At 37.8% G+C, this 27,274-nt stretch overlaps 1 protein-coding gene and 1 long non-coding RNA gene across 17 annotated transcripts in view; one reads left to right on the forward strand and one right to left on the reverse strand.

Moving 5' to 3' along the window:
- Positions 1–7,198: 7,198 nt before the first annotated feature.
- LOC307004243 lies at positions 7,199–10,905 on the reverse strand. 2 transcript variants are annotated; one of them, XR_013798951.1, is made up of 5 exons: positions 10,572–10,905; positions 9,760–9,861; positions 8,879–9,001; positions 8,626–8,741; positions 7,199–7,639 (listed from the first exon to the last, which is right to left on the reverse strand). It is a non-coding gene; the product is annotated as an uncharacterized lncRNA (long non-coding RNA). The 2 variants fall into 2 exon arrangements; XR_013798952.1 differs by having other exon boundaries at positions 9,760–10,905.
- Positions 10,906–12,351: 1,446 nt separating this feature from the next.
- The window catches only part of flncb (filamin C, gamma b (actin binding protein 280)), a 56,021-nt gene continuing 41,098 nt past the window's right edge, over positions 12,352–27,274 (forward strand). For 10 of the 15 annotated variants that reach the window (XM_079624469.1, XM_079624476.1, XM_079624471.1 and 7 more), the window contains exon 1: positions 12,352–13,163. In XM_079624469.1, coding sequence (XP_079480595.1) covers positions 12,785–13,163 — 379 coding nt within the window. In that variant the 5' untranslated portion in view covers positions 12,352–12,784. The remainder of the gene's footprint in view (positions 13,164–27,274) is intronic. The other 5 variants (XM_079624477.1, XM_079624478.1, XM_079624480.1 and 2 more) reach the window with 1 other exon arrangement.

The following is a 27,274-nucleotide window of genomic DNA, read 5'->3' on the forward strand; positions in this document are numbered from 1 at the left end:
ACCAAATGATAAACAGATGTCCCCCTTCATTCCTCTGACCTTCACATTTGTAGTATTTGTCAATCCACATCGGTTCTGAGTCATGGCTGTGACTTCATTGCGAGTATGTGAACCTCTTCTATTCCTGGGTTTTGTGTGTCAGTCTGTGGAAAAGGTTGCTTTTCTTTTGGACACTTCTGAATTTATGTCTTTGTGTATGACACATGTCCACGGGGGTCCTTCTTTTCCAGTAATGGTGAACCGTATGCAACCCAGTCTCACGGCAGTTCGTGATATGGTCACGTAATTTAATCTATTGATTCGTGGCACTGGCACGTTTATTTCGTTATTTTCGTAATTCCATCACGTTTTTTAAAACTAATGTATTTCAATGGGAAGCATCTTTCGTGATCAAAGCACGATTCTATCTGCCTATCGGGCTGCAGTAGAGAAGCTGTTTAATCAACATTTATTCACGAGATCTTATCATGGTTTATGTATTTATTTTAATTATATTATTTCGTTCTTATTGTAAAGCCTATCAATGGTGTACATTAAAATGTCCAACCCAGTTGTTATTTCAATTCATTTTATTGACAACCATTAAATAAATAGGCTTGGATGGTAGTAAGTTGATAAGTTTAAAAGGATTCATACACATAAATCAGTGCAGATGTCCAATAAGTTCACTGAATTTCAGTGATTCAAAACAGTGACAAAGACTTACTCCTAAAATAGAGCCAGAAAAACACCCTTATTATTTGTGCCATGACATTCACAAACAAAACATTTAAAAACAACATTCCTCAAAAAAAACATACATTAATTATACATTTCAACCATACATCACATACCTGGAAACAGCTTACAACAACTGTTTTTCAAACCAGGAGCAAACCATCATTTCAGCCTGCACAATATTTAGATACACATGATTATCACACATTTAAAAACAGTTACATCAAACACAGCCTTTTCAATAAGGAAACTCACTCCTACCTATCTGGCGTTGTCTCTCTCAACAACTACAGCTTATGACAACTGTTTTATAATTCAGGAATATATGCTCACAATCTCAAACACAGAAATATCAGCAGCCGATCTGGCGTTGTCTGTTCAGCGTGCGCGCCGCCATTACTACTGAACTAGCGCTACTCCATTTAAAGGGGACATTGGACCGGGAACTACCGTATTCACCCTACCACACAGAACTACCGTAAATACTTCAGTGGTTATATCCATCACCTTATCACATTATTGCCAGGGAAGCTGGATTGCTTTGCTGTTTATTGATATTTTAAAAAAATATTTTATTAGTAGGAAATCGCGCTGAAGCAGTCTCATTCCGAACACCTCGCGATATTTGGCATCAGTTCACGTGTGCCAGATGTTGGTAAGTAGTCGTAAATACGCTGTCCTAATAATGTTTGATATAATGTATTTTCTGTGTGTCGAAATTAATCAGATTAGCTCAAGTTCAGTCACTGCATTATATCTGTCATCTCAACGGAGGCTTTGCGTTTCATTGCTTTCTATGAAAATGGTTTCTATGGTGATTAAACACTGTCTGTCACGTGATGTGCTATACAGTAGGCCTAGAGTAGACCTTCAATCAGTTAATCATATTCATATCAGGTTTTTAAGTTGTACAATTAGTTCCAAAGTTGTATGTGTAGTAGAAGCACAGTAAAAACAACACCATGCTTTTACCACAGTAACATTAGTTTTACTGTGATAAGTGTAGTAAAAAGACAGTAATCACACAACTTACCATGCTTTTACCACACTATTGGTAGTTTTAATGTGGTACTTATTGTAAATGCACAGTAACCACAACACTAACCATGCTTTTACCTCAGTAACCTTAGTTTTACTGTGATGGGTAGTAAAGGACAGCAATCACAAAACATACCATGCTTTTACCTCAGTATTGGTAGTTTTAAAGTGATAATTGTTGTAAATTATGCATATTAACCACAACACCTACCATGCTTTTAATGCTTAATAATGTAACATCCAATATTTGTAAGGAAAATCAGTACTTTTTCCTTTAAATAATCCTATATATTATACATAATGATATTTTATTTTCTCTGTTTTCAGCTGAAAAGACCAAAAGGGCCTTTCGGACTCAGTCAGCCCATTATTGTTTGAGGACAAGTAAACGGAGGAGACGGACCGCTGCAAAGACAAATATTTGCAATGGTACGTATGTGTTGGTTTTAACCCTAAATCAAACATTTTATCAAGCATTTGTTGTTTCTTAAACCTGTTCTTACAAAACCCATAGCCCAATCAGTATGAACAGTCTCAAAGTCTTAATAATTCACAAGATTTAACAAGTTATCAAATTCGTACGATACTAGTACATATTTGTATACTCGTACATAATCCTGCAGCTTTTACTCCTAGTGCTCATTGGCTACTGCCTCAATTCCTCTACATATTTATCGCGATATTTGTAAATCAGTTGCGCCCCTTCTTGAAAAGTAGTCTGATGTCCCACACACTGTCAGAAAGTTTATATTAATTGCATTGTGTATTCATTAAAATTATTACAAATTAGTCCCTGTCTGTTGTGTTCATGTTCCAATGTCCAATGATACATGATGTCTCTCCACACCTCATAACCTACCTCTGTTTGCAAGAGTGGAAAAGCTAATCTGACTTGTCACATGACATCAGATACGCGATTATTTTGTCGTAATCAGATCAGTTACACTGCTGATAACTGTCCCGTTTGCATATAAATCATGTTATTTTTAAACGAGTTCATATGATTATTGCTTGCTATTAAAGACATACTTTTATTCATAGAAATGCCCACATATCAGTGAACGTATAACATAAAAATGCTTTTAACATTTAATTATGCTACACTCTTTACAGAAATATATCCCACAGTTATACTCCCAACATCATCATCAAGTCCTGTGCTGGGCACATTGGGCAACAAGTGTCCTCCAACGTATTCGATCCGTGGCCAAGTTCTCCGCATCTTCCCATGGGACACTGACATTGTTCAGGTCTTCGTGAAACATCTGTCTCCATGTCTTCCCTGTCTCCTGCATCCTCCTGGTGGTGTCCACTTCATCACTGTCTTTGGGTGGTGTTGTTTGGGCATGCGTCGGATGTGTCCAGCGAGGTGCACCCTTTGCTCTGTCACAGTTTCTGAAAGTCTTCATGTGAAGTCCCACTCCTCCTCAGGATCTCTTTGATATATGCAGAACCAATATTGAAAATAGTGATTTATCTTTTTTCCATATTGTTAAAGCATTTTGTTTTCTCTTTTCAGCTTCATAAACTGTGCTTGATGTCTGCCTAATGCCTTTATCAAAGAAGCGTCAGTGCTCATCAGGTGTTTTGCTAAAGGACATATTCATTGCCATCCATTAGTTCTAGTCATGCAGTGACTTCCTGATGCAATAGACAAATGTATATTTCTGCAAGTGTATAGCAGATGTTTGTCCGAACAATTGAAGATAGTGAGAGTGTTCAGGAAAACCTTTAGAAAACGATCCATATTTATGGAAATCTTATTGGTGCTGAAAGAATATTACAGAAATGAGACACTTGACATAATGGACATTATTCTGAGTTTGTTACCTTTACATTTAGATGGACTTAAAGGGCATATTGCAGGTTTTTTTTTTTTCAGAATTAATATATAACCTTGTATGAAAATACCATATGAAGAGTAAATGCATGATTAAAAATTGTTTTGCCAGACCTAAGGGCACAAATTTAGTAGAAAACGTGACAGTTTCCTTGACCGTGTTGAAAAAGCGCTTTTTTTTCACCACCGCGTCATATTACGTCACAACGGGGAGTCGTTTGCCGGCGCTGCGTTCGCTCAGTGCAGAATAGGCTGGTATTATGTTGAAGCGGTCGTGATTCAGTGTGTTTTCGGTGGTTATTGTATTTCAATTAATATTTATCGTGATAAATGACTGTGAATTATGGCCTGTCAGAACATCGAGTCCACAGGTTTCCGAACAAGAAAAAGGATGGTGCTTTCTTCCGTGTTTGTGTGCGTTTTGTGCAGGGTAAGAAGAGATGGGACTTCGCTTCTGCGTCTGCTTTGAAAAACGCGGTAGTGTGTAGCGTTCACTATAGACTGCATGATTATAATCCCGGCGATATGAGTTAACGTTACGTTATATGATGACGGCGATATGTGCACACTGTCCCGGCTCCTTCATCGGGTCGCCCGGTCCGCCGTCAGCATGTGGGTCGGCCACCGGTGGGAAACATGACGGTCACGGATCCGTCAGAGATCACTTATTGTACATTTGTTTTACAAAATGTGCCTTGTCTTAATTTATTTATTTAACGTATCCTCCATAAACTTGTAATGTCTTGCAAGTCTGCAGCCGACACTTATTATTATTATTATATAATATAATGTTCATTTTCAATCTGTACTCCGAATTTTAATGTTTGTGTTGGCTGTTTCTACATATAAAAATTTTATACAGTAAGAAAGTTGTGATTGTGATTATTTTTTTATTCATTATCACCAAGTGGGGCCATTCAAAACCTTTAAAATGTCCCTCTTTCTCTGGAAACTGTCTCCTAATGGCTGACATACACATGCAGGTAAGGGTCTAAATACTAGCTTTGCTATTGCCTGACACATAATTACAATATTGTGATCTGAGCATAGTGTTATACATATCGTCGGCTAACGTGAATACATCTATAAGCTAACACTGTTCTCTCATCGAGACCCGACTCCTGCCCTGTTCTCCTCACACCACAGCTCAATGTGTCTCCTCTGACCGTTGTTTTGTCTAATCCTGACCTGTCTACTCTCTTGGCTTCATATAAGGCTCATAATTATATGGCTGAGGTCTGTCATACGAGTAAACATTTAGGCTACAATTTCCTCAGCGTCCGAACTGTCATTGCGATCCATTGCTTTCCTATTGTTTACTTTGACCGCTCTCCCCCATGCTACGTCACTTCCGGTTTGGCGGTTTTCAAATGCGGAAGTAAAATTTTCTCACAAAAACGACTCCAGAAGCCTAAATAGCGTTTTATAAGTATATGTTTATATTTAAATCTAGTTCCTACATTATTGTTCTATACATTGGCGAACTGGGTACTCTAACCTGCAATATGCCCTTTAATGTCTTACATTTAGCTTCATTAAACCTTTTATTACAGTGGTCACTATAGTAAATGTCCACCATAACTACATCTATGGTATCATCATTACATCACTACCTGGTTAATGTAAATGTAATATACCCGTGAATGTATTTTATTGAAGCATTTTCTTACTGACGTTTATAATCATTAACTATTTTAAGTTGCCTTTCATTTAGTGACAATAAAGTGATTAATGATCACAAGGATATAGAATTAAAGGTGAGAATGTAAAACGTTATGCTTACGTTTTTGCCTATTTGTTCTTTAAAGCGAAGAAACAAATATATTTTCACATAACAAAGTTGAATCTCATCTCTTGGTTTGTAAAAATATAACTTCATCATAGCGATTTGTTTTAACGTTACTGTATATGTATCCCTATAATAGATTGCCCCTGTATCTTATACCTGTTTTTTTATATAATTAACTTATTTTTATACTGTTGTGCAGTAGGTTTGGCACTACATTTGTCTTTAAACAGTTTGACATTAAATATTGGAATATGCTTTCAAAATTGTGTGCATTCATTGTGATTTTGTTACATTTATTTGAATATAATTGATATACCTTTGATATACTATACATACACTGTAAATGTTAGAAGCACTTTAGTATATGTAATTATCTTTAATTAAAATACTGCAAAACTACCCCTGCTGTAGGCCATTGCTTAGAAAAAAGTTTATCTTTCAAATGTATTTATGAATTAGTCTAATCAAATAAAAACATTTGTGTCATTGATCATGTGATCTTGTTTTTGGATGGTAACCACACAAAGGAGTCTTTTGTTTTTAAATGTGAGTTTTATAATTTAATTAGAATTTATACATTACAGCCCAAATATTGTTTGGGTTTAAATATGAAATATTTAAGGTATCTATCCCTGTAGCCGGAACCAGAAGAGATCAGTCATCATTTACCATAAATGGGCAAGTAAGTGTGACGCATCTGTACAGCTGGATTGTTATTGGCTGTGACTTTATCGCAGAACTCGCTGTGATTGGACTATCGTTTAACCCATATAAAACGGCGCTTCATGTTACAAAGTATTTTTTGGTGTTATTATTGCGTTAGTTATACATAAAGTTAATGATAAAGTGTCTCTGTTTTGTGAGAAATTGCTCCTTTACTGAGATCCCCACCCTAACCCTAAGCATGTCTGCACATTTTAATGAACTACAGGACAATGTTTCCTGTTCCATTGATAGCATGACAGAGATATGTGGGTAATGTAGTTTAAAACGTTTAGTAATGAAACAATAAATGTTAAATACATAATATCTTTAATGGACAACTGGATATCTAAATTTGTTCATTGTGCAAACCTTTATGACATATATGAGGGACAGGCTGAAATTTGATAATTTACTGTGAGCACTTTAAAAATAACCTTTATGCCAGCTTTCCATATATGTCAGAAAACTGGGCCCAACATTATTTAGTAAACATAGCATAAGCAGTTGTCCTGCCGATTTTCTCTTTGATACACTAACCGGACTGTGAGTTACAGCCATTTGAAATGTGCAGTTTTTTGCTCTTCTGGGGGCCGCTGGGCCCTTGGGGGTGGAAGTGCAGTACAATCTACACACACTATTACACAGGGATAATGCACCATTCAGTAAAACAAACAAAACAAAACAGTGCCTACATTTCCTTTTCACCCCCTCTGGTTGCTGCTTATATGCCCGACATCAGTAACGTCTATGCTTTCATTTTAAATGCAGTAGGCTAGTAGATGTACTAGAATTATCAACATGGATCATCTTCAATTATGCTTGAAGTGTTTATTGCAAGATAGCCACTGCAGCCTCTTGTTATTCACATAGCTTCCCTTTATTTCACTGCAAACATTGCAGTTGCAGCTTATACATGCAAGTATGTGCAACTTTTGTTGCATTGTTGTCCCAAATATCATTAACCAGATCTAAATGTGTATGTCCTAAGAAAAAGAATCATGGTAATTAATTATATGTAGTTGTTTTTAAATTATGAACTAAACTAAATAAATAAGAAATTAAAATTTCTCAAATATTGTTTTTATTTACTGTACCAAACACCACTTTCAATAAACAATATTCACCATACTTTATTACACAACACTTTATTGGAGGACACAGCATAAAGTTGATAAAGTAGCATAAAGACAATGAGATTCAAGATAAATAAAAATGTGTCTTCAAAAATACATTAACATCATATTAATCCATTCACAGCTGCTGAGCCACAAAATGAGTGCCAGAGAATCACATTCAGTCACCTATACAGAAAACAGATTTGATATTGTGTTGGAAAATAATGATTCATTATCACTAAACTGGTTTCTTGCTCTTCCCTGTACATGTCTCGATCATGTTCATGTTCTTCTTCCTCGTCTAAACAGTTTGTTCAGGTGTACCCTACAGTACAACAGAAGAACAGAAGATGTGATCACTGATGTGGTGTAGCTTTTTCTCAACCAGAGGAAGAAGTCTCAACATCCCATTGTCAGGCGTTCTCCAGTCCTGGTCTGAAAGTAAAGCAAAAAACACAAACAATACAAATTAAGTTGTTTAATGGACAGTTAGGTCAGCTTATGGCTACGTTTACACGTGGATGGCTATTTTCATAAACGGACATTTCACCACTCTTCGTTTTCAAAAATAACATCGTGCACACGAACCCGTGTATATGCCGTCCAGAGCATGCCAAACCTGTAGGTGGCAGTGTAACGAGAAGCTCAAGCCCACGTTAGCCAATCAGAATCCCGAAAATAGTCTCATATTGTGACGTCGCTACCTAAAACTCAGTTTTTCTCAGTTTACATGCAAACGTGCAAACAAAGTTTTCCAAAATCTCCACTTTGGCCGGAGTTTTTAGAAATAATCGTTTTCTGTGATAAAAACTGGGTTTTCGTGTAAATGAGAGGCCAAACCGCAGGGAAATATCTGTGTCTTCACTTCGTGTAAACGGGGCCTATTTTCTGCGATATATTAAGCAGTGATGGGCTACTCTGGCCCTTAACGTCCACTGTCCTGCAGATTTAGCTCCAACCTCAAACCCTCCTGCCTATTGTCTATAAGTAAAGCTGAAGACTTTCATATGTGCTCAATTAGGGTTGGAGGTAAACTCTCAACCTTAAAAAGGAGAACGCAAAAGGGCCAGAGTTGCCCGTTCCTGATTTAAATTTACAGAGCAGCAGTCAGTACATTAAATAATATACACATTGATTTATTTTATACATATATATATATAATATTTCAGCACATTATATAAGCTAAGTACTGAACAAAAAATGTTTTACCCATATCAACAGCAACCTATTTTAAAATATCTTTAAGAAAGGCATGGTCTCTTTTGCCTTTGCAAGTGATGCTTGATTTTTTTCAAGACAACATACTCTTCTGTCACTAGTTTCAAGAGCTTCACTTGGTCAGTGATAACCTGTACAATGTAAAATTGTCAACATCAAATTATGTACTACATATTACAGCATTGTTTCAATACAAGACATACCAATGGATTTGCGCACCTTTCTGTCTTCTTTGGGCACCAGATGTTCCTTCCTCACCCGAAACAAAGGACTTATTCGATTAGCTTGTGTTGATATAAGGACTGGTCTTCCTTCTCTGCTGTAAAACAAGAAAGTATCTACTTACTCGTGCAATTACTATTGTTCTTGAAACATAAGACAGTTATAATTTACCTTACGATTCAGGAGAGAGCATTTGATGAGTAAATACTGATTGAAATATTCTAGAAACTTTACCTGGGAAGGGCTGATCACGGCAAGATCCGCTGCGACTCACTAGTAGCTCTTGTGAGGGTTGGCTCTTAAAAGAGCTGTTGAGTTTGATGTTGTAGAGATCTTAAAAAAAAGGACAAAGTAATCCTGCAATACAGAAAGGAAGGTAATTTTATTACATTACATGCAAGCAGTCAGTTATACAACTGTAGGATATATTTCTGTAAAGAGTGTAGCATAATTAAATGTTAAAAGCATTTTTATGTTATACGTTCACTGATATGTGGGCATTTCTATGAATAAAAGTATGTCTTTAATAGCAAGCAATAATCATATGAACTCGTTTAAAAATAACATGATTTATATGCAAACGGGACAGTTATCAGCAGTGTAACTGATCTGATTACGACAAAATAATCGCGTATCTGATGTCATGTGACAAGTCAGATTAGCTTTTCCACTCTTGCAAACAGAGGTAGGTTATGAGGTGTGGAGAGACATCATGTATCATTGGACATTGGAACATGAACACAACAGACAGGGACTAATTTGTAATAATTTTAATGAATACACAATGCAATTAATATAAACTTTCTGACAGTGTGTGGGACATCAGACTACTTTTCAAGAAGGGGCGCAACTGATTTACAAATATCGCGATAAATATGTAGAGGAATTGAGGCAGTAGCCAATGAGCACTAGGAGTAAAAGCTGCAGGATTATGTACGAGTATACAAATATGTACTAGTATCGTACGAATTTGATAACTTGTTAAATCTTGTGAATTATTAAGACTTTGAGACTGTTCATACTGATTGGGCTATGGGTTTTGTAAGAACAGGTTTAAGAAACAACAAATGCTTGATAAAATGTTTGATTTAGGGTTAAAACCAACACATACGTACCATTGCAAATATTTGTCTTTGCAGCGGTCCGTCTCCTCCGTTTACTTGTCCTCAAACAATAATGGGCTGACTGAGTCCGAAAGGCCCTTTTGGTCTTTTCAGCTGAAAACAGAGAAAATAAAATATCATTATGTATAATATATAGGATTATTTAAAGGAAAAAGTACTGATTTTCCTTACAAATATTGGATGTTACATTATTAAGCATTAAAAGCATGGTAGGTGTTGTGGTTAATATGCATAATTTACAACAATTATCACTTTAAAACTACCAATACTGAGGTAAAAGCATGGTATGTTTTGTGATTGCTGTCCTTTACTACCCATCACAGTAAAACTAAGGTTACTGAGGTAAAAGCATGGTTAGTGTTGTGGTTACTGTGCATTTACAATAAGTACCACATTAAAACTACCAATAGTGTGGTAAAAGCATGGTAAGTTGTGTGATTACTGTCTTTTTACTACACTTATCACAGTAAAACTAATGTTACTGTGGTAAAAGCATGGTGTTGTTTTTACTGTGCTTCTACTACACATACAACTTTGGAACTAATTGTACAACTTAAAAACCTGATATGAATATGATTAACTGATTGAAGGTCTACTCTAGGCCTACTGTATAGTACATCACGTGACAGACAGTGTTTAATCACCATAGAAACCATTTTCATAGAAAGCAATGAAACGCAAAGCCTCCGTTGAGATGACAGATATAATGCAGTGACTGAACTTGAGCTAATCTGATTAATTTCGACACACAGAAAATACATTATATCAAACATTATTAGGACAGCGTATTTACGACTACTTACCAACATCTGGCACACGTGAACTGATGCCAAATATCGCGAGGTGTTCGGAATGAGACTGCTTCAGCGCGATTTCCTACTAATAAAATATTTTTTTAAAATATCAATAAACAGCAAAGCAATCCAGCTTCCCTGGCAATAAGAACGAAATAATATAATTAAAATAAATACATAAACCATGATAAGATCTCGTGAATAAATGTTGATTAAACAGCTTCTCTACTGCAGCCCGATAGGCAGATAGAATCGTGCTTTGATCACGAAAGATGCTTCCCATTGAAATACATTAGTTTTAAAAAACGTGATGGAATTACGAAAATAACGAAATAAACGTGCCAGTGCCACGAATCAATAGATTAAATTACGTGACCATATCACGAACTGCCGTGAGACTGGGTTGCCGTATGCCTGTATATGGTTTAGTCACCGTTCGCCACAGGAGCAAACACTCTGAATTACAATAACTCATCCTGTATTACTGTTACACATTCACTGTGTACATTTCAGGACAGACCCATAGGATCTCGCAGTTTGTTATTGTAATGAATTCAGTCCTGCGACTATAGCATAACGTTTTATTAAATATTTGTAATATTTTCATAAAATGTTTAAACCACACATATATAGAGTTTGTGTGTAACATGTCAAATGATACAAGCTTCCAGGTTGTGACATTTGAAAGCACTGGGACCCGAGGTCATGAAAAGGTTTGTACGCAGTTTTTTTTGGGTCTGAATCATCATTGTTGTTTACATGACGGTTATATGATATGGCCATATTTCTGTAATAACACAGTTTACATGACACAAACAGTAAACTAGCCCCAGTCTACCCTGTTATAATCTCACAATCCATAGCCTCTAGAATTTATATTATCAGAATATATATGATTTATCATCTGTTTTCCTAATGGAGTCTGATATTTTGTCCTCACAATGTCAAAAGTTTCAGGTTTTACTATCCTTATGGGCATATGCAATGATAAGAATGCAGGGAATACCTGGAAAACACACACACACACACACACACACACACACACACACACACACACACACACACACACACACACACACACACACACACACACACACACACACACACACACACACACACACACACACACAAACACACACACACACACACACACACACACACACAGTATATATGTATATATATAGTAGCCTATGTAACATCACATTTTTTATGCATTTTCTTACAAGTCATTATGTTGACATTTTTTACCACCTATCTTAGTGCCTATATCAGAACATTAACAATATCAATACAGCTAAATTTAACAAAACTGTTTTACAGTGTATGACTTCATTGACTGGAACTTTTGTCAAGTTGGGGGCCATAATATTGTTTATTAATAAACTGTGGTAGGCTACTATTATTTATTAATAAATAGTCTGTCATGCCTTTTCTTCAGTAGCTAGTCTAGCCTATGCTTTCATATTTAGCACACTCTGTTAAAATATCTCACAGACTTAATTATGCTGTCAGTTGCTTTTTACAGCCCCAATTGTTAAAAGAGAGCCCAAGTTTTACAACAAGCGCAACTCCAGCCCCCCAGTGCCCAATTTGGGGGTTCTAAAAATAAAAATGACAGTCACAACTGTCGCGGCGCTCGGGGTCTGTCCAATCCCCTTCCCCGCCGCGCGCTTCGCCCAATCGGGCGCCGGTCTCACTATCTCGGTCAGATTAGAGAATCACCCATCGCGCTGTTGTATATGGTCATGATGACAGCAGCATACCAGGAGATCCTGCAGACTGACGTGTGAGCCCTGCCGGAGGGGTCTCAGATTTTTAAAGCGCCTCATGCTTCATTTAACCATTGAAGTATATACGAAGCCGCGTCTCTTTTCCCGTCTTTCCTTTTATTTCAGAAAAGTTTCATGTAAATCAAGCAGGAACGAACTTTCTTTTAACGGCGGTCTAAAAAAAGTGGCGCTGGAAGAATTTAAAATTTAACGGAAATAGCGGAAATTAATTCGCTCTGCACTCCTTCGTCCTTAAAAAGTGGTTCGAAGCTGGTTCCTGTCCGACAAATAGTCATATCTCTGCTTTCTTTTCGCAAGCGCTTCCAACTTTCTTCCGTTTGCTTTTCTTTTCTTTTCTTTTCCCCCCTTTCCCACTCCCCCTCGCGCTGTAAAAGTCTAACAGATTGTCGTATAACGTTAAGAGGGGGGCACGAGAACATCGGGGGAAAAAACATGATGAGCAATAATACATACTACGACCAGCAGCTGCCGCCGCAGTATTACCAGGGCACCGACAACGGCGAGGACGGAGACGAGGAGATGCCGGCCACGGAGAAGGACCTGGCGGAGGATGCGCCCTGGAAGAAGATCCAGCAGAACACCTTCACCAGGTGGTGCAACGAACACCTGAAATGCGTCAACAAAAAGATCAACGACCTGCAGAAGGACCTGAGCGACGGGCTCAAGCTTATCGGGCTCCTGGAAGTTCTCAGCCAGAAGAAAATGTACAGAAAGTACCACGCCAGACCCAATTTCAGGCAGATGAAGCTGGAGAATGTGTCGGTCGCGCTGGAGTTTCTAGAAAGGGAACACATCAGACTAGTTTCTATAGGTAAGTGCTGTTTCGTTGCGTATACATTTGCACTCGACGCGGTGGATTCGGTGAGATTTTATGCCGCCTAAAAGTTGTTTAAAACAAAATACAAAAATGTTATGTAAATCTTTATTTAAGTGACTAGCAATGACTATTTGTGGTGTGGTAATGTTATCATAACGGGACGCGCTCGAGCTGCGAACTGTTGCTAGGTTACCTCATCAGTTCTTATGACTAACTTGTAATCTAACTTTTTTCGCTTGTGAAACGTTGTATCAAAATCTTGAAATTACATACTTTCGAAAGCCTCCTGAACCGCTTGTTTTGACTCAGCCTTAATTAGAGTTGTCAGACCACACAAACTACCCATAATTAGCCTGGGGGTTTATGGGGTTTTGTTTCCATTTTAACTGTAAATATTGATTCTCATTTGTTAGAATCCCATTAATTATCATTTTGGAAGCACTGAACTATTATTAGATTGTCCACACTTATATATTTTTCTAAACAATAGCTCAAACAGATGTCCCTGAAGAAATGTAAATGATTTTTTGACTTTGTGTAATAGCCTAATTTGCACATTGAAGACACTTTATAATACTTTTCATTATTAAATATTAGGGCTGTAAAGTTGAACAGATTAGTATAGTACTTGGACATTCAAATAGAAAATATGAATAATTTAGGCCTATTGTGATATTTCTTCGAATGTAGCCTACATTCAATGTGATTAGTATAATGCAATTATGATGTTACACTAATGTTATACATCAGAGTAACAACAATAATGTTTGAAACTGAATATGTGCATTATCCATAAGGCTGCTGATATGTTGGAAATCAGATGATGCTGATAATCTCAAATTGTCAGATGAATTAGCCTGGCTGATATATTGTGTAGTAGCCTAATTTATAGATACAATTGTCAATTTCATTCTTTGATGATTTCTGTGATCTGACATCCACGGCTCCTTATCTTATTCAATATGAGGCAAAAACAGATATTTGAACAGCACTTTACTTCCTAATTGTATACCCCTTTGGAGCATATCAGTCCCAAACCCAGATTAGGAGCAATGTTAGTATGGATTTGTGGATCTGCCTCATTTGGAAAAGACCTGCAGACAAAAAATGGTCACTGATTAGAATATTTCCTTGATGTGTGAAATATGCGTTAACAAGTTTTTAAAAAAAAAAATTACATTTACTGTATCTAAGTGTCTCTGTATTTAGAGATATTCCAGTCATTTTAGACTGACAGTCTGATTCAAAACTAGGGCATCAACATCACTTCTGGGAGAACTCTCATATGACAATGTCCACACTAGAATTCATTATGTTTTATCATAATGCACCAAATATCATACATATTAATAAAAAGCATGATAGCTGTTTCGAGATCATCTTGGCTCCTCATATAAATGACCCTGGGATCTGTTCCTGTTTTTGCAGTGGGAAAAGATCTAGATTGTTCTGGTGTGTAAGCGGTGGGTGTCGGGGCCTGGCAGCATTGCATTCTTTCAAAACAACTGCATACTGTACAACAGAAAAAGGCCAATGTTCATAGATTGAATGATAGTTTTATTTGAAAGGACTTGACTGCAGATGTGGCCATCTTGTTAGGTTTGGGGGAAGGAGCCAACAGTCTCACATGCTAACACAGTCTCACCCCAAAACGTCACATACTGACGCGTCTTGACCATTCGGCAACATACGACGAAAAGGGTACCCTTTAACGTCCATATGTGACGATTCGGGAATGGTTGGGTTTAGGTATGCGGTAGGGTACCGCTAGAGGGCGCTGCTGGTGCGCTTATGTCTGCGTCTCATATGGACGTTAAAGGGTACCTTTTTCGTCGTATGTTGCCGAATGGTCAAGACGCGTCAGTATGTGACGTTTTGGGGCTGGCACAAAGCAGCAGTGCTTTCAGCCCGTCTGTCACTGGCAATGAGATGGATCTTTCCAGAATGGCACTTGACTCTCCGAACCCTTCTTACGCAAGAGTGTAGGGTGAAAGAGGTGCAGGAAAAACTCTTGCACTCTCGTCCAAGAAAGTGTGTGTGTGTGTGTGTGTGTGTGTGTATGAACTGTGTCACATGGGGTTGGCCTGCTGCCTCTACAGGAAATACCACTCACCTCATTTATTTTATCACTATGCACTCACTCACTCATGCAGATGTGTGAGAATATATAGATTTTAGTGCTGTCAAATACATACACGTACGTATATATTATATATTTACAAACTTATGTTAGATGCGACTAATCCTGATTATTAGATTTGACAGCACTAATAGATTTAGATACATATATGCAAATGTTATGTCCTAAAAGGGACATGGTGATGGAAAAAAAGTGAGATGCCGAAAAAAAGATATTTCAATGCTTTCACGTTTCAGGGGGATGCAATAGTTTTGCAAGATAATGCAAATGTTGTGGGAGAGAACACAAAGTTTCTCGGGAGGAACACAATACTTTTTGTGACAGAAAGCTCAAGTTTTGCCAGTAAACGTAAAATCATTGAAATATAATTTTTGCTCTCTTCTCGTATTTTTTTCAATCATGTCCCCATAGCGGCTCTGTAAAAATACAGCTGTACCAGGATCAGTGATCTTTCCATATGAAAAATTCAAAATATAGTATTGTTGAAACATAAAATAATGCTGATACAGGAGAAAAAGCCTTGAGTTTGGGTGTAAGTGCTGATGGCTCCGGGACAGGATCTTCAGCGTGAGTGAGTGATTGATAGATAGACAGCTGCGCTCTGGGGTCCATCAGTAACAGGTGCTTTAAATAGTCCTACAGGCCTGCAGAAAGCCGGGACAGAGGGGGTTGCCGGAGGTTATTTGGGTAGCAATTGAAAGAAAGAGTGAGTCATGGGATAGTTGATGAGCACATGTTTGACAAAACTTATTGGAATGAGTGTCCCCCTTTTCTCTCCCTTTTCTTGCGGAACTTCAGCTGTCAGATTTTCACAGGCTCTGCCATAAAAATTATTAATAGTTATTTTTAGCAATGTTTTTTGGGCAGTTAAAGTTTTTCTGCGTAATATTTGCTTTTAAAGCCCCAAAATAAAGATAATTTAAATTATTAGTTATTACCTTGTTGTTGTAGAAGATGAATAAATCTTAGTCATTCCAATTTAATTGTTTTTATTTCCATATGATTAGCTATTAGCCTGTCGCTGGCCTACAATCGAGTTTGGTATTTACGTTGTTCTCTATTTTTAAGATGGCTTGTGAGTTTTTTTTTTACATGAGAGGCTGACAATTTATATTAAATATTAATTATAAAAAAAATTGAAAACTAAAATCAGTATTGATTTATTTTATTTGTTTTTATTTATTTATTTATTATTATTATTGATACTTATTGTATGTTAACATTTTCCTATTTGCAATTTTAACAAAATGTTGTCTTCAGTTGTGACAATGTAGCTCAATGTCTCTCTCTCTCTCTCTCTCTCTCTCTCTCTCTCTCTCTCTCTCTCTCTCTCTCTCTCTCTCTCTCTCTCTCTCTCTCTCTCTCTCTCTCTCTCGCCCCCCCCTCTCTCTCTCTCTCTCTCTCTCTCTCTCTCTCTCTCTCTTTCTCTCGCCCCCCCCCCCCCCCCTGTCTGAAGTAAGTGTGCTGAAAGGGAGTCCCTAATGACATTATGCTGTATCCCAGAGGGTAAATTTAATTAGATTTAAAGTTAAGTTATCGTAGCATGTTTCCCTGAAGTGCTATGGTGTCTTTATCAGCACAGTGAGTTATTTTTGCCAAAGTCATGCTCTGTTTCTCTGCATGTAACACTTTCCTGGCTCATTAAGCAGATCTTTCCTCTGAGCTGCTCTTTACTGAGAAGTAGCAGTTGGTTTTATCGATTCGCCCCTCTTGTTCACCTCTGACATTGTTTCTGTTGAATGTTGTGTGTTATAACTTTTGCTAGGCTTATCTCCAGCTTCAGCTCCGTGTAATCTTTGGCCACAAAAAGAAGGATTTCCATCCAAAATATATGAGAGTCAGGCACGATAGAACTGACTATGGCTTTCATTTTATGAACAACAACAAGCAGTCTTTCTGACCCCCTTCTTGTGTCCTCCTGCTTTCCACGTATAACAGCGTCTTTAATTGTTACCATGTGTCAACGGCTAGTCAGTCCACTGGAATGTTCAAGCAAGGCCAGCGAACACCCCTACACACTCACTCACTCCCTCCAGAGATTTGACATGTGCCGCTGTGGTGCGTTCTCCAATGTGTCCCACTCGGTTTATTAATATCTCTGGTGAAGAAAGCCTAAAATGTGCTGTTTCTACCGTTACATACAGGTGCATCCTGGGTAGGCGGATATCAGGTGTGTGTGTGAAACGGTTGTGCAACAGCTTATCACTCCTTTGTTCGTGTGTGGGAAACTCAACATACGGTGTTAAGCAAGTACAACATGCCAGTATTTATTTCTTATTGGTTGTATTTGGGTTAATAATGACTCTTAATTGACAAGGCACTTTGAGGTTAAACAGTTTATTAGTGAATTATCTTATGAGAGTTTATAGTGCTGTGCTGTATTTTAAAACCATTGGATTCTGATGCTGCAGTGATTGAATTCGGTTCATGACAGCAAAAGGCCTCACGGTATCTGCAAGGGCTTACTCGGGATATCGCTTGACACTCACTGTGGACTCCTCTGTTACTGTATAAATCCAACACCATCTTCAAACTCCAGGATCATGTGGGAGATCCGAGAATGATGGAAAGCAGACGAGGGAAAAAAGGGCGAGTCGCTTTTGATTATGAATGTGGTGCTGGAAGGCTAACCGGGACTTCTCCTCTGCTGTAAGTGATATCTGAGCCTCTCCAATGTTTTCAGCTGCTCACTGTGGTGTTTGGATAGAGTTACACATTGTAGAACATGCTCATTTGTTTTAGTGCACGTCTGAAATCCAGAATGGACTGGTTGCTTTGCTTAAAAAGATTTCACTAAAATTTTTTTAAATCCTGTCATCATTTAATCTCCCTCTTGTTGTTTTAAACCTGTATGATTTATTCACCAAACACATGTAGACACATATGTGAGCTATTTCTTTTAATAACAAAACAAGATGTTTTCTTTTGGACCCCAGTGACTTTCTTTGTATGGGCAAAACCAGCTCATAATTCTTAAAAAAAAAAAGTCCTCTTTAGTGTATTCCACATAAATCTTTAGGTTAACTATCCCTCTAACATGTTATTTACACTACACTACCATTCCAAAACTTGGAGTTAGACTTTAGACTTTTATATTTTAAATTGTTACCTATTTCTTATAAATGCTGTTCTTACAAACTCTATTCAACAAAGAAACCTGAATTTTTTTTTTTATCATGGTTTCCTCAAAAATATTTAGCAGGACAGATGTATTCAACATTGATAATAATAAGACATGTTTCTTGAGCAGAATCAGTTTATTATGAATATATTTCTGAAGGATTATGGGACACTGAAGACTGGAGTAATAATGCTGAAAATTCAGCTTTTACATCACTAGAATAAATGACATTTTTAAATATATTGAAAAGGTGATTTTAAATTGTAATAATATTTCACAACTGTTTTTACTGTTTTTTTTAAATTATTATTATCAAATAAATGCAGCTTTGGTGAGCTTCAGAGACCTGCAAAAACATAAAAAAATCTCACCAACCCCAAACTTTTGAATGACAGTGTAAGTATGCTCATTATTTGAAATACAGATAGAAAATCGATTGTGTGATATTAGAACTAGCAAATACCAAATTAAGGATAAAATACATGGAAACAATATACAGGAGCGACAGAGATGTGCATCTGTCTTTAGAGATGCACGTCTCTGTCACTCTATCTCTACGGTAGCGGTACGGCTGTCGAGGTTAACAGTAGGGTCAGGGGTCAAGATCATGACTGGTTTGCCGATAACAGCCACGTCAGCATCTAACAGGTGTTTAACAACAGCTATAACTCCTTTGCCCTTTGAAATATGTCTTTTTTACAGTCTAAAGCCAGCGTATTATTGGCCGGCGTAAGTGTATTGTGTTCTCTGTAAGGCTGGGAGTCAGACAGCTCAAGTGCACTCTGGGGTTTTTGGTGTCAGCAGTATCAGGCGCAGAGGGCTGTCAGCGGCGTGATGATGTCATCAGCTGCCTGACCCTGGGTTGCCAGATTGGCTCGGACAAGAAAATCCCTCATCGTCCACATGGTCAAATGTCTTCGGCTCCCTCATGTCCTCCATCCCGCACACAGAAATTGACTGACTAAACCCTGTAGATTGAACAGGACTTAAAGAGAGGTTTATAAATGGACAAATGACTAATAACATTATATTTCCCCCGCACTAACAGTTTAAAGTCATCATGATATCAAAATTGACAATTCGGGTTTTTGTTTATGGAATAATTCAGTATTTATTATAAATAATTTATCCGTTCACATCATTATCATACATTATTATTGCAGATGACCATCATAATCTTTAATCAAAATAACCTTCCCTCCCACTTCTCTTCTCTAATGACGTGTTTTTCGGCGTACGCTTTTTCACGTTTGAGAAGTCGTTTCACTCAGAAGAAAACACTGTCGCAACTTCCGTTTCATGCTGACTTATAGTAACAGTAATGCTTGCCTTAGCAAATGCCATTAATATTTTCCATCCATTTCATTGTGGTTTAGTGGAAGAGCTCTTCGCCATTTGAACTTCCCAACAGGAAACCCAGATGTGAACTTTCTCCCTCATAACTCTGGAAAGGACTTCGTCTTCTCTTTTCCTCTGAATGGTGGACTTTTAGTGGATCCCACTAAGAGAAACAGACGTCATTCAGAGTTCTTTTCCAAAAGAAGCTTAACAAGGGCAGTAAAAAGCCCTTCTGACTGACATTTGACATTTATCCCAAGCCTGGACTGTGTCTTGATGTGTTTCTGTTGGACATCAACATAGATATGGCTGAGACGTGCACAGCTAATGGCCCATAGGCATGTTACAGGGAGTTAGTTCCTACAGGAGCATAAAGGATTGTGTGCACGTGTGTCTGACTGTCTGTGTTTATAGCAATGTGACCTGAAGTGCTGACAGGCCTGCACTAAGTGTTTTTTAACTCTTCTCATTCTTTCTCTCTGCCCTGGAAAAAAAATGGGTTTTTAAAGCTACACTGTGTAATTTTTTAAGTTGATTCTTGGCAAAAAACACTTTGTTCTTTCAAAATGATATGTGCTCATTAATGTATAATTACTTCTACCATCTAATCAAGTATTCTCGTAAGCGTAGAATCTGCCGTTTATAATACATACGAGCGAGTCGCGCGAATGGCGGAAGCCATGTTGCGCCTCCATCTTGAAAATACATTAGCCAAAGAGGGACATACCTGGATGTTCAAGCTTCGCCTTTCACGTTTTTACACTCAGTGGCACCGTGACGAATGCGAGGGGGAGATTACTTGCGACCGCCGACAGATTTTAAATAATACGTCCACCGTAGGAGTTAAAACGCACTCGGAATGGGAGGGGCTAGAAAGTAATATTCAGTTGGTATATACAATTTCACCGCTAGATGGGAGAAAATCCTACACAATGTAGCTTTAAAACTTGTAATAATGAAGGCAACCATTTTCTTAAGTTTAATTTAATATTTGTCTATTATTTTTAATAATATTATTTTTTATACTTTTATATTGAATTGGTATTAGTTATTTTTATATTTGTTTTACATCACTTTATTTTTATATTACTTTATATAATAATTATATTTAAAGGACAACTTTGCTGATATTTAACCAGCTTTGTATTGTTACAAATGTCGGTAGTAACAATGTACTCTTTCTCTGTTACCTGCACACAGATATACCCAAGAATTTGTTTATTTTGTGGGTAACTGACAAAGTTTTGCAGTTATCTGGGTTCAAACGAAGAAAGAGTGCACATTAGTCATTAAAAATATATTATCAACTAGCTGGTTGAAAATTGGAAAAGTTGTCCTTTAATACTCAGTGTTTCCCACAAGATTTTGCGAGTAGGTGGACCACTGTCCCTCATTTTTACATTTTAAAGTTAAATGCATCAAATGAGAATTCAAAATTAAGTGCTTCAAAAGTCTTTGCATTGACTTTTACCAGGACTTTAAAGTGGACTCAAACCTTTAGTTGTGATATGTCTCAGTCATTAGAATCACACTGGTGTTTTAGGAAGCCAAACAATTAGAAAATAATAATAATACTTATAATCATACTGTGATCATCTGTCCACAATGTGGAAAAATGTGCAAATAATGCGTAACTGTTGCCCGTTGCGTTCCTAAATGCACGTTGAAGTAAATTCTTCACACAGACACGTTTTAGACACATACACAGTGTGTCTGTCAGTGCTTGTTTACAACATTTGTTCTTTAGTCGAACTCTTCTTGGTAAATGCCTTGGACGTTCTTAAGTGAGCCCCGGGGTGACAGAGTCTGTCCTGATTCAGGCGCACTGGAGGGAGACTGGGACAAAGGCTCCTATGTGCCTGTTCTGGATGGAACTTCAACTCCGAAGCTTTGTTGAGGGATTGGGGGGAGGGAGGGTGACTGCATGCTGCAAGCAGACAGCTAGAATATGTGTGTGTGTGCCGTGAGTATATCGGGGCCTTTAGGCCCATGAGGGGGAAGGCAGATCTTTGAGCACATCAGTTGTTGCTTTAGGATGCCTGTTAGCAGCTGTGACGGCAGCTGACTGGGTTCACTCAGGAGAAGAGATTGGCTGAGTGCACTGATAACTATACACAAAACCACTGTCTTTCACACACAAAAAGGTCACATACGAGATCTTCCTCCTCCACTAATTAGTCCACCTCTGCTTTTCTTGTTTTTCTTTTTTATCCATATTATCACTAGACTCAAAAGTTGAGGAAATTTAAGAATATTTTTGTTGTTGTTGGTGGAAGTATCATTGTTTTTTCCACTATGTGAAATGCCTCCTCTGTAGTTGGGGTTTAGAGAGGAAAAGGCCTCTTGGATTGGGGCTCCTGAGCACTGACAGACTTATTATAGTGTTTTATTACTGGTTTACATTGGAGACAGGCTTTTTTTTCCCGCTCATTTGACTTGAAGAGGAATAACCAAGAGTTTAACATATAATGCCAGGAATTTTGAAACACACTATGAAAATGAACCTCACATTGTTTTCTTTATATACACTAAAGGCTGGAATTCACAACATGACTTTCGTCCAGATTTCTTCCCCCTGTTTGCAGTCTGGACGTGTCATAGTTACCAAAAGTCAGAGCCAGTATGCAGATTTTGGGCAGTCGGAGTTGACAGATTTCACACAAAATCGTATAGTGTTATGATGGACACAGCTTCAGATTATGATTCCATCCAGATAAACATGCATTTTAATTAGAACACATACTTGCATCTGGATATGCCTACTTCCATATAGCCTATATATAGGCAAACAAAAATGTATGCCAAGTAGTATGTCGAATTCACAGTATTCATAAAACAGTGGGAGAAAAGTTCCCTAGATGACTACTACTGCCGGCAAGATTCTGAAATGCACATCCAAAGGACACTTTACTATCCCTACTATATATGACACAACTGACACCATCACATGACAGTGACAACATGGAGGATAGTACTGTAGGTTCAAATTTAATTCATACTACCGGTACACACATTCATACTAAATAGAACATTTTTTTTTAACAGTGGCACAAGTTTCAAAACATATGCAGTGCCTATTAATATAGTACGTGATTTTGGAAGCAGCTATATTGATTTTATTTGTTGTGCATCTTTTGTTGTGTTGTGTTGTTGAGTGATCTTCAGTTCAGTTGTTTAGTGTATGTTGCCCAGTTTTTCTCTGTATCCATTTATAAAGTCAGAATTATACACATTATAATGCATAGTGTTTAAAAAACGTTGTGTAAGTGTATTCCAGACTTTAGAGGCAGAAGACAAGATGTAACACGGTTCACTTGGAATTAGTGCACTTTATAATTAAAGGTCAAAATCTGTAGAATTCTACGGAAGGGATTTAAATGAAAGTTCCGTGACTGGTCGTGGAAGGTCATGAACATTTAATGAAGCAGTTTATGGTTGGTTGCCTGTTGCTACACAACTGCTAAAGCATTGCTAATGAAAGTGTAAGGGGGTGGTGGATGTTCAGAAGCTTGTGAATGACATTCCTGACAAATTCTGGGAAATCTGTGAAGCTTACGGTGGAATTCTCCGTGCACTGATTCCATGTGGGTGCGATTTAAAGGCCCACTGGTGTCATTGTGTTTAATTACACCCTCACAATTTATCAGCTCTGTTCTCATGTCTGTGGATGAGGTTTGTGTGAGTGTTTGTTCCTATTGTGCATGGTATTCAACAGGTTAGACAGGACCATGTGGAAAAACAGCAGAATGCTAATCACCAATGTCCTTTTTTGGACTTTCAAAGACACACCACCTGCTGCAACACATGTGCCGTATCGCTAGATGGTGAGTGTGTGTGTGTGTGTGTGTTGTGGGAAGATCTTTATCTTCTCTCGTCTTTCTTCAGGCAGAAGTTCTCCTGGATCACTTTTTGACATGCTTCACCAAGTGCTGTATATTTTGTCAAGCATTTTGTTCAACAAGTAGGCGCCACGCCTGTAGTCGTTTCAGAGCGTTTTCACAGTTTCCATATCCATGGTGATGTATTAGTGTGTAAAAATATGTTTATGTGGAAAGGACGTTGATAAATGAACTGCTCTGTCGTTGTGCAGACTCGTTGTTTCTATTGGGTTTCAGCGTTTATTTCTTTTTGACCTTGTGTGTTCTGGTGGACGAAATCAGTCGCTACCTTGCAAGAATCGTTTAGCAACTCGGACAGGGGGTTTTACATCACACACTTTTCATTTTGTATTCTGAAATAAATGATGAGAGATATAACGCTGTCAGTTAAAGAATCACGTAAAGTTAGGTTAGAATCCATTAGACTCTAGAATGGTTTGACATGTTCCTGTAACCAGTAACGGCTTGTTCTTGTTTCAGGAATAAATGTAATTCAGTGACATGGATTCTCATGTCTAAGTGGCACTTATTAGCTTGTTAAGTAAAAGCGGTTTCCTGTCGTCATTGGCAGCAGTTGGATTTCTGAAGTAATGTGTGACCACAAAGACAGGAAGTTCTGAATTAAATTGTGCAAATGCATCAATGTTAGAAGTGTGGACTTTTCTGCACTGCAGCAGAGTGATGCATACTGCATACTAAGTGTGGTGTGGTGTGATATGTGCAGGGACTAGAGAGATATATTATATTATACTTGAAACATTTGATTATCTACTTTGCTGCTTTATATATATATATATATATGTGTGTGTGTGTGTGTGTGTGTGTGTGTGTGTGTGTTTTCTACAGTATCTCTAACACGCTTCCATTGTTCTTTGGAGATCCTGTGGAAAATGTGAGTGTTGATGGCATTTGTCCATGATGTCTTCATTCCCTCCCTCTCTTTTCCTCATTTTCTATCTTTGCCTCTTGGAGAGGGACAGTAATGGAATTATATTTTCTGGCCTCTCCGGAGAACTGTGAACTTGCCCTATTGGACAATGGACACATGCTCACACAATGCAATCTGAATATTTGGAGTGACCACAGCTTCAGGATGTGACTTCAGATTGGTCTGTGTTTTGTGTGCGTCTCCTAGAGAAAGTCAGATAACAGGAACGTTATCATTCCACAGCTACTGGGGGAATCCCTGCTCTCTCTCTCTCTCTCTCTCTCTCTCTCTCTCTCTCTCTCTCTCTCTCTCTCTCTCTCTCTCTCTCTCTCTCTCTCTCTCTCTCTCTCTCTCTCTCTCTCTCTCTCTCTCTCTCTCTCTCTCTCTCTCTCTCTCTCTCTCTCTCTCTGTCAAACAGACCTCAGCATACAGTATGAACACTGCAGTTTACTAGAATACAGAACTAAACCCCCACACTTTTTTTGTATTATACTCTTCAGCTCGCAAAAATGCCTTTGATCGAAATAGATTAAAAAAACCCAGAAAGATTGTAAATAAAACAAAGATTATTGGAGTATGTTTTATAGGAAACCAGACACAACCAAAGTCACAGAATATTGACCGTGACCAGAAGTAGCCTAAATATTTCACAGTGAAGGCGAATGAAACATGACTTACAAGGGGCTCCATCTGTGTGTGTGTGTGTGTGTGTGTGTGTGTGACCTGCTTAATGTCTGTCAGCTCCCTAAGTGTATTGTATATAACTCATATCTCCACTCTGAAATTCATGTCATGTGCTCTGCTCTATTATCTCTCCTTTCAAGGCCTCCAGGACATTCACTTTGTGACTGTGTGTTGAAATTGTGTTTTGTTATATATAATTATGTTTTTTTTTTTTTTTACTTAGACAGAAGAATTACTGTAGAGCCATGCTGCATTGGTTTATATGGCTTTAAGGGAATAATAGGAAAATGATGACTATGTTTTTTTTTGCCTTTGACTATTTTACTGTTTGATCAATACATAGGCCTACACATTTATTTATCCAGCTTATTAAAATATTATCCAGTTTATTGCTTATACAATATTGCAGCTCTTGTCTTTCCTCTTGTTTATTGTATTTTTATTGATTAGTTTGTCTTTACAGTTGTGAAACAAAAGATCCCAGAGCCTCATGTATTATACATTCCCTCTTGAAGCGGTGTGTGTGTGTGTGTGTGTGTGTGTGTGTAGATGTAGGGTTGAATATTTCCTGAGGCAAAATGTCTCTTCCACACAGAGGCCATTGTCTCTGTCTCTTCTGTCCTAGTGATCATGGCAAACTTTCTGTCTCTTCCAGGGAGACTGCGATGTTTGTTTGCTCACCCCAAGCAACAGCAGACAATCACCTGATGCATCTAAGCTGTAGAAATAATAATAGATAATTCAAAGAGCAACTCGGAATGAGAGATCTTATTAGAAATGTAATGAAACAGTAAATATGTAACAAAATAAAAATAATAGGAAACAAATATGGTACAATTAAAACCGCAATCATTGGAAAACAAAATGCTGGAAGTTTTTGGCAAATATATCAGAAAATTGAAGTTGTTTTCCAGGTCTGCCTAGTTTGCCTAGTCTAGTTTGCCAGGAAAATTCCAATTCTCCTGACACTGCCAAAAGTTACAGTGGTTATGAGGATCTCCTTCCTCTGAAACTGGCAGGAGACTTTATAGCAGAATACTGGTAAGCAATGTGAATATTGTGCCATTTGCATGTACTGTAAAAAATTATATGATCGATTAAGTCATGACGGCGTTTTTCCCCCATTACTTTACCTCATCAAAATAGTTTACCAATATTAACTTCATTATTTAGCCTAAGTTATACAAGATTCAACTTGGAAAGATGTACATGAAAGTAAAAGCCAATTTGTAAAAAATGTAAAGCAGCAACTGATCTTTCTTTATAGTGTGTAATTAAAGAATGCATTTTTTAAAACCACGAGGGGTAAATTCACTAAACAGTTGCATCACGTTATCCAGTTTAAAATTGTCATTCTAAGTGCAAACACACATTATTTTATATGTAAATTAGTCTTGTTACAGATTGTATCTTGTTCAAAAGTCTAATAGTGTGCTGCATCGGCCACATCCTTGAATTCAGAGCCAACCTGCAAGATGGGAAATTACAGCATGCAAACTGTATTCAGCACACAATTGTTGCCATTTTTGCAGCGTTTTATTATTATGTTCTCTAACACCAGTCGCTAAAACAACACGGGCAGCGCGTGCAAATAGCACTATCAGCCGGCGCAATCCGTTTTTAGTGAATTCCCTCCACCGAAGAACTTCCAAACAATGACAATACGCTCGTTCATCAGCGAAATGAAGCAATTTCTGTAAGTTGAAAGGAGCAGCAATTATCAACAGCTGGATTCAAGATGAATGCATCAGTACTCGCTGCAGTAACACCACTACATGTGTTTTCCCCCTATAGCTTTTGCCAACAGTGGCTTATAAAATGCTTCCAGCATCTGCTTCATTATTTTTATCTCATCTTGTTGGTGTGGCTCAGTGGTGGGAGGATGTGAATGATCCAGACTGGCTTTAATCAGGGTTAGGAAAGTGTTTCATTACTCACTGAGACATTTGCTAGAGAAATACTGCATTCACACATTAGATAGTGCTTGTGGAGCGCTGTTGCTGTTCCTTATACGTC

Source organism: Phoxinus phoxinus (assembly GCF_949152265.1).
Source record: "Phoxinus phoxinus genome assembly, chromosome: 9".
Taxonomy (NCBI): domain Eukaryota; kingdom Metazoa; phylum Chordata; class Actinopteri; order Cypriniformes; family Leuciscidae; genus Phoxinus; species Phoxinus phoxinus.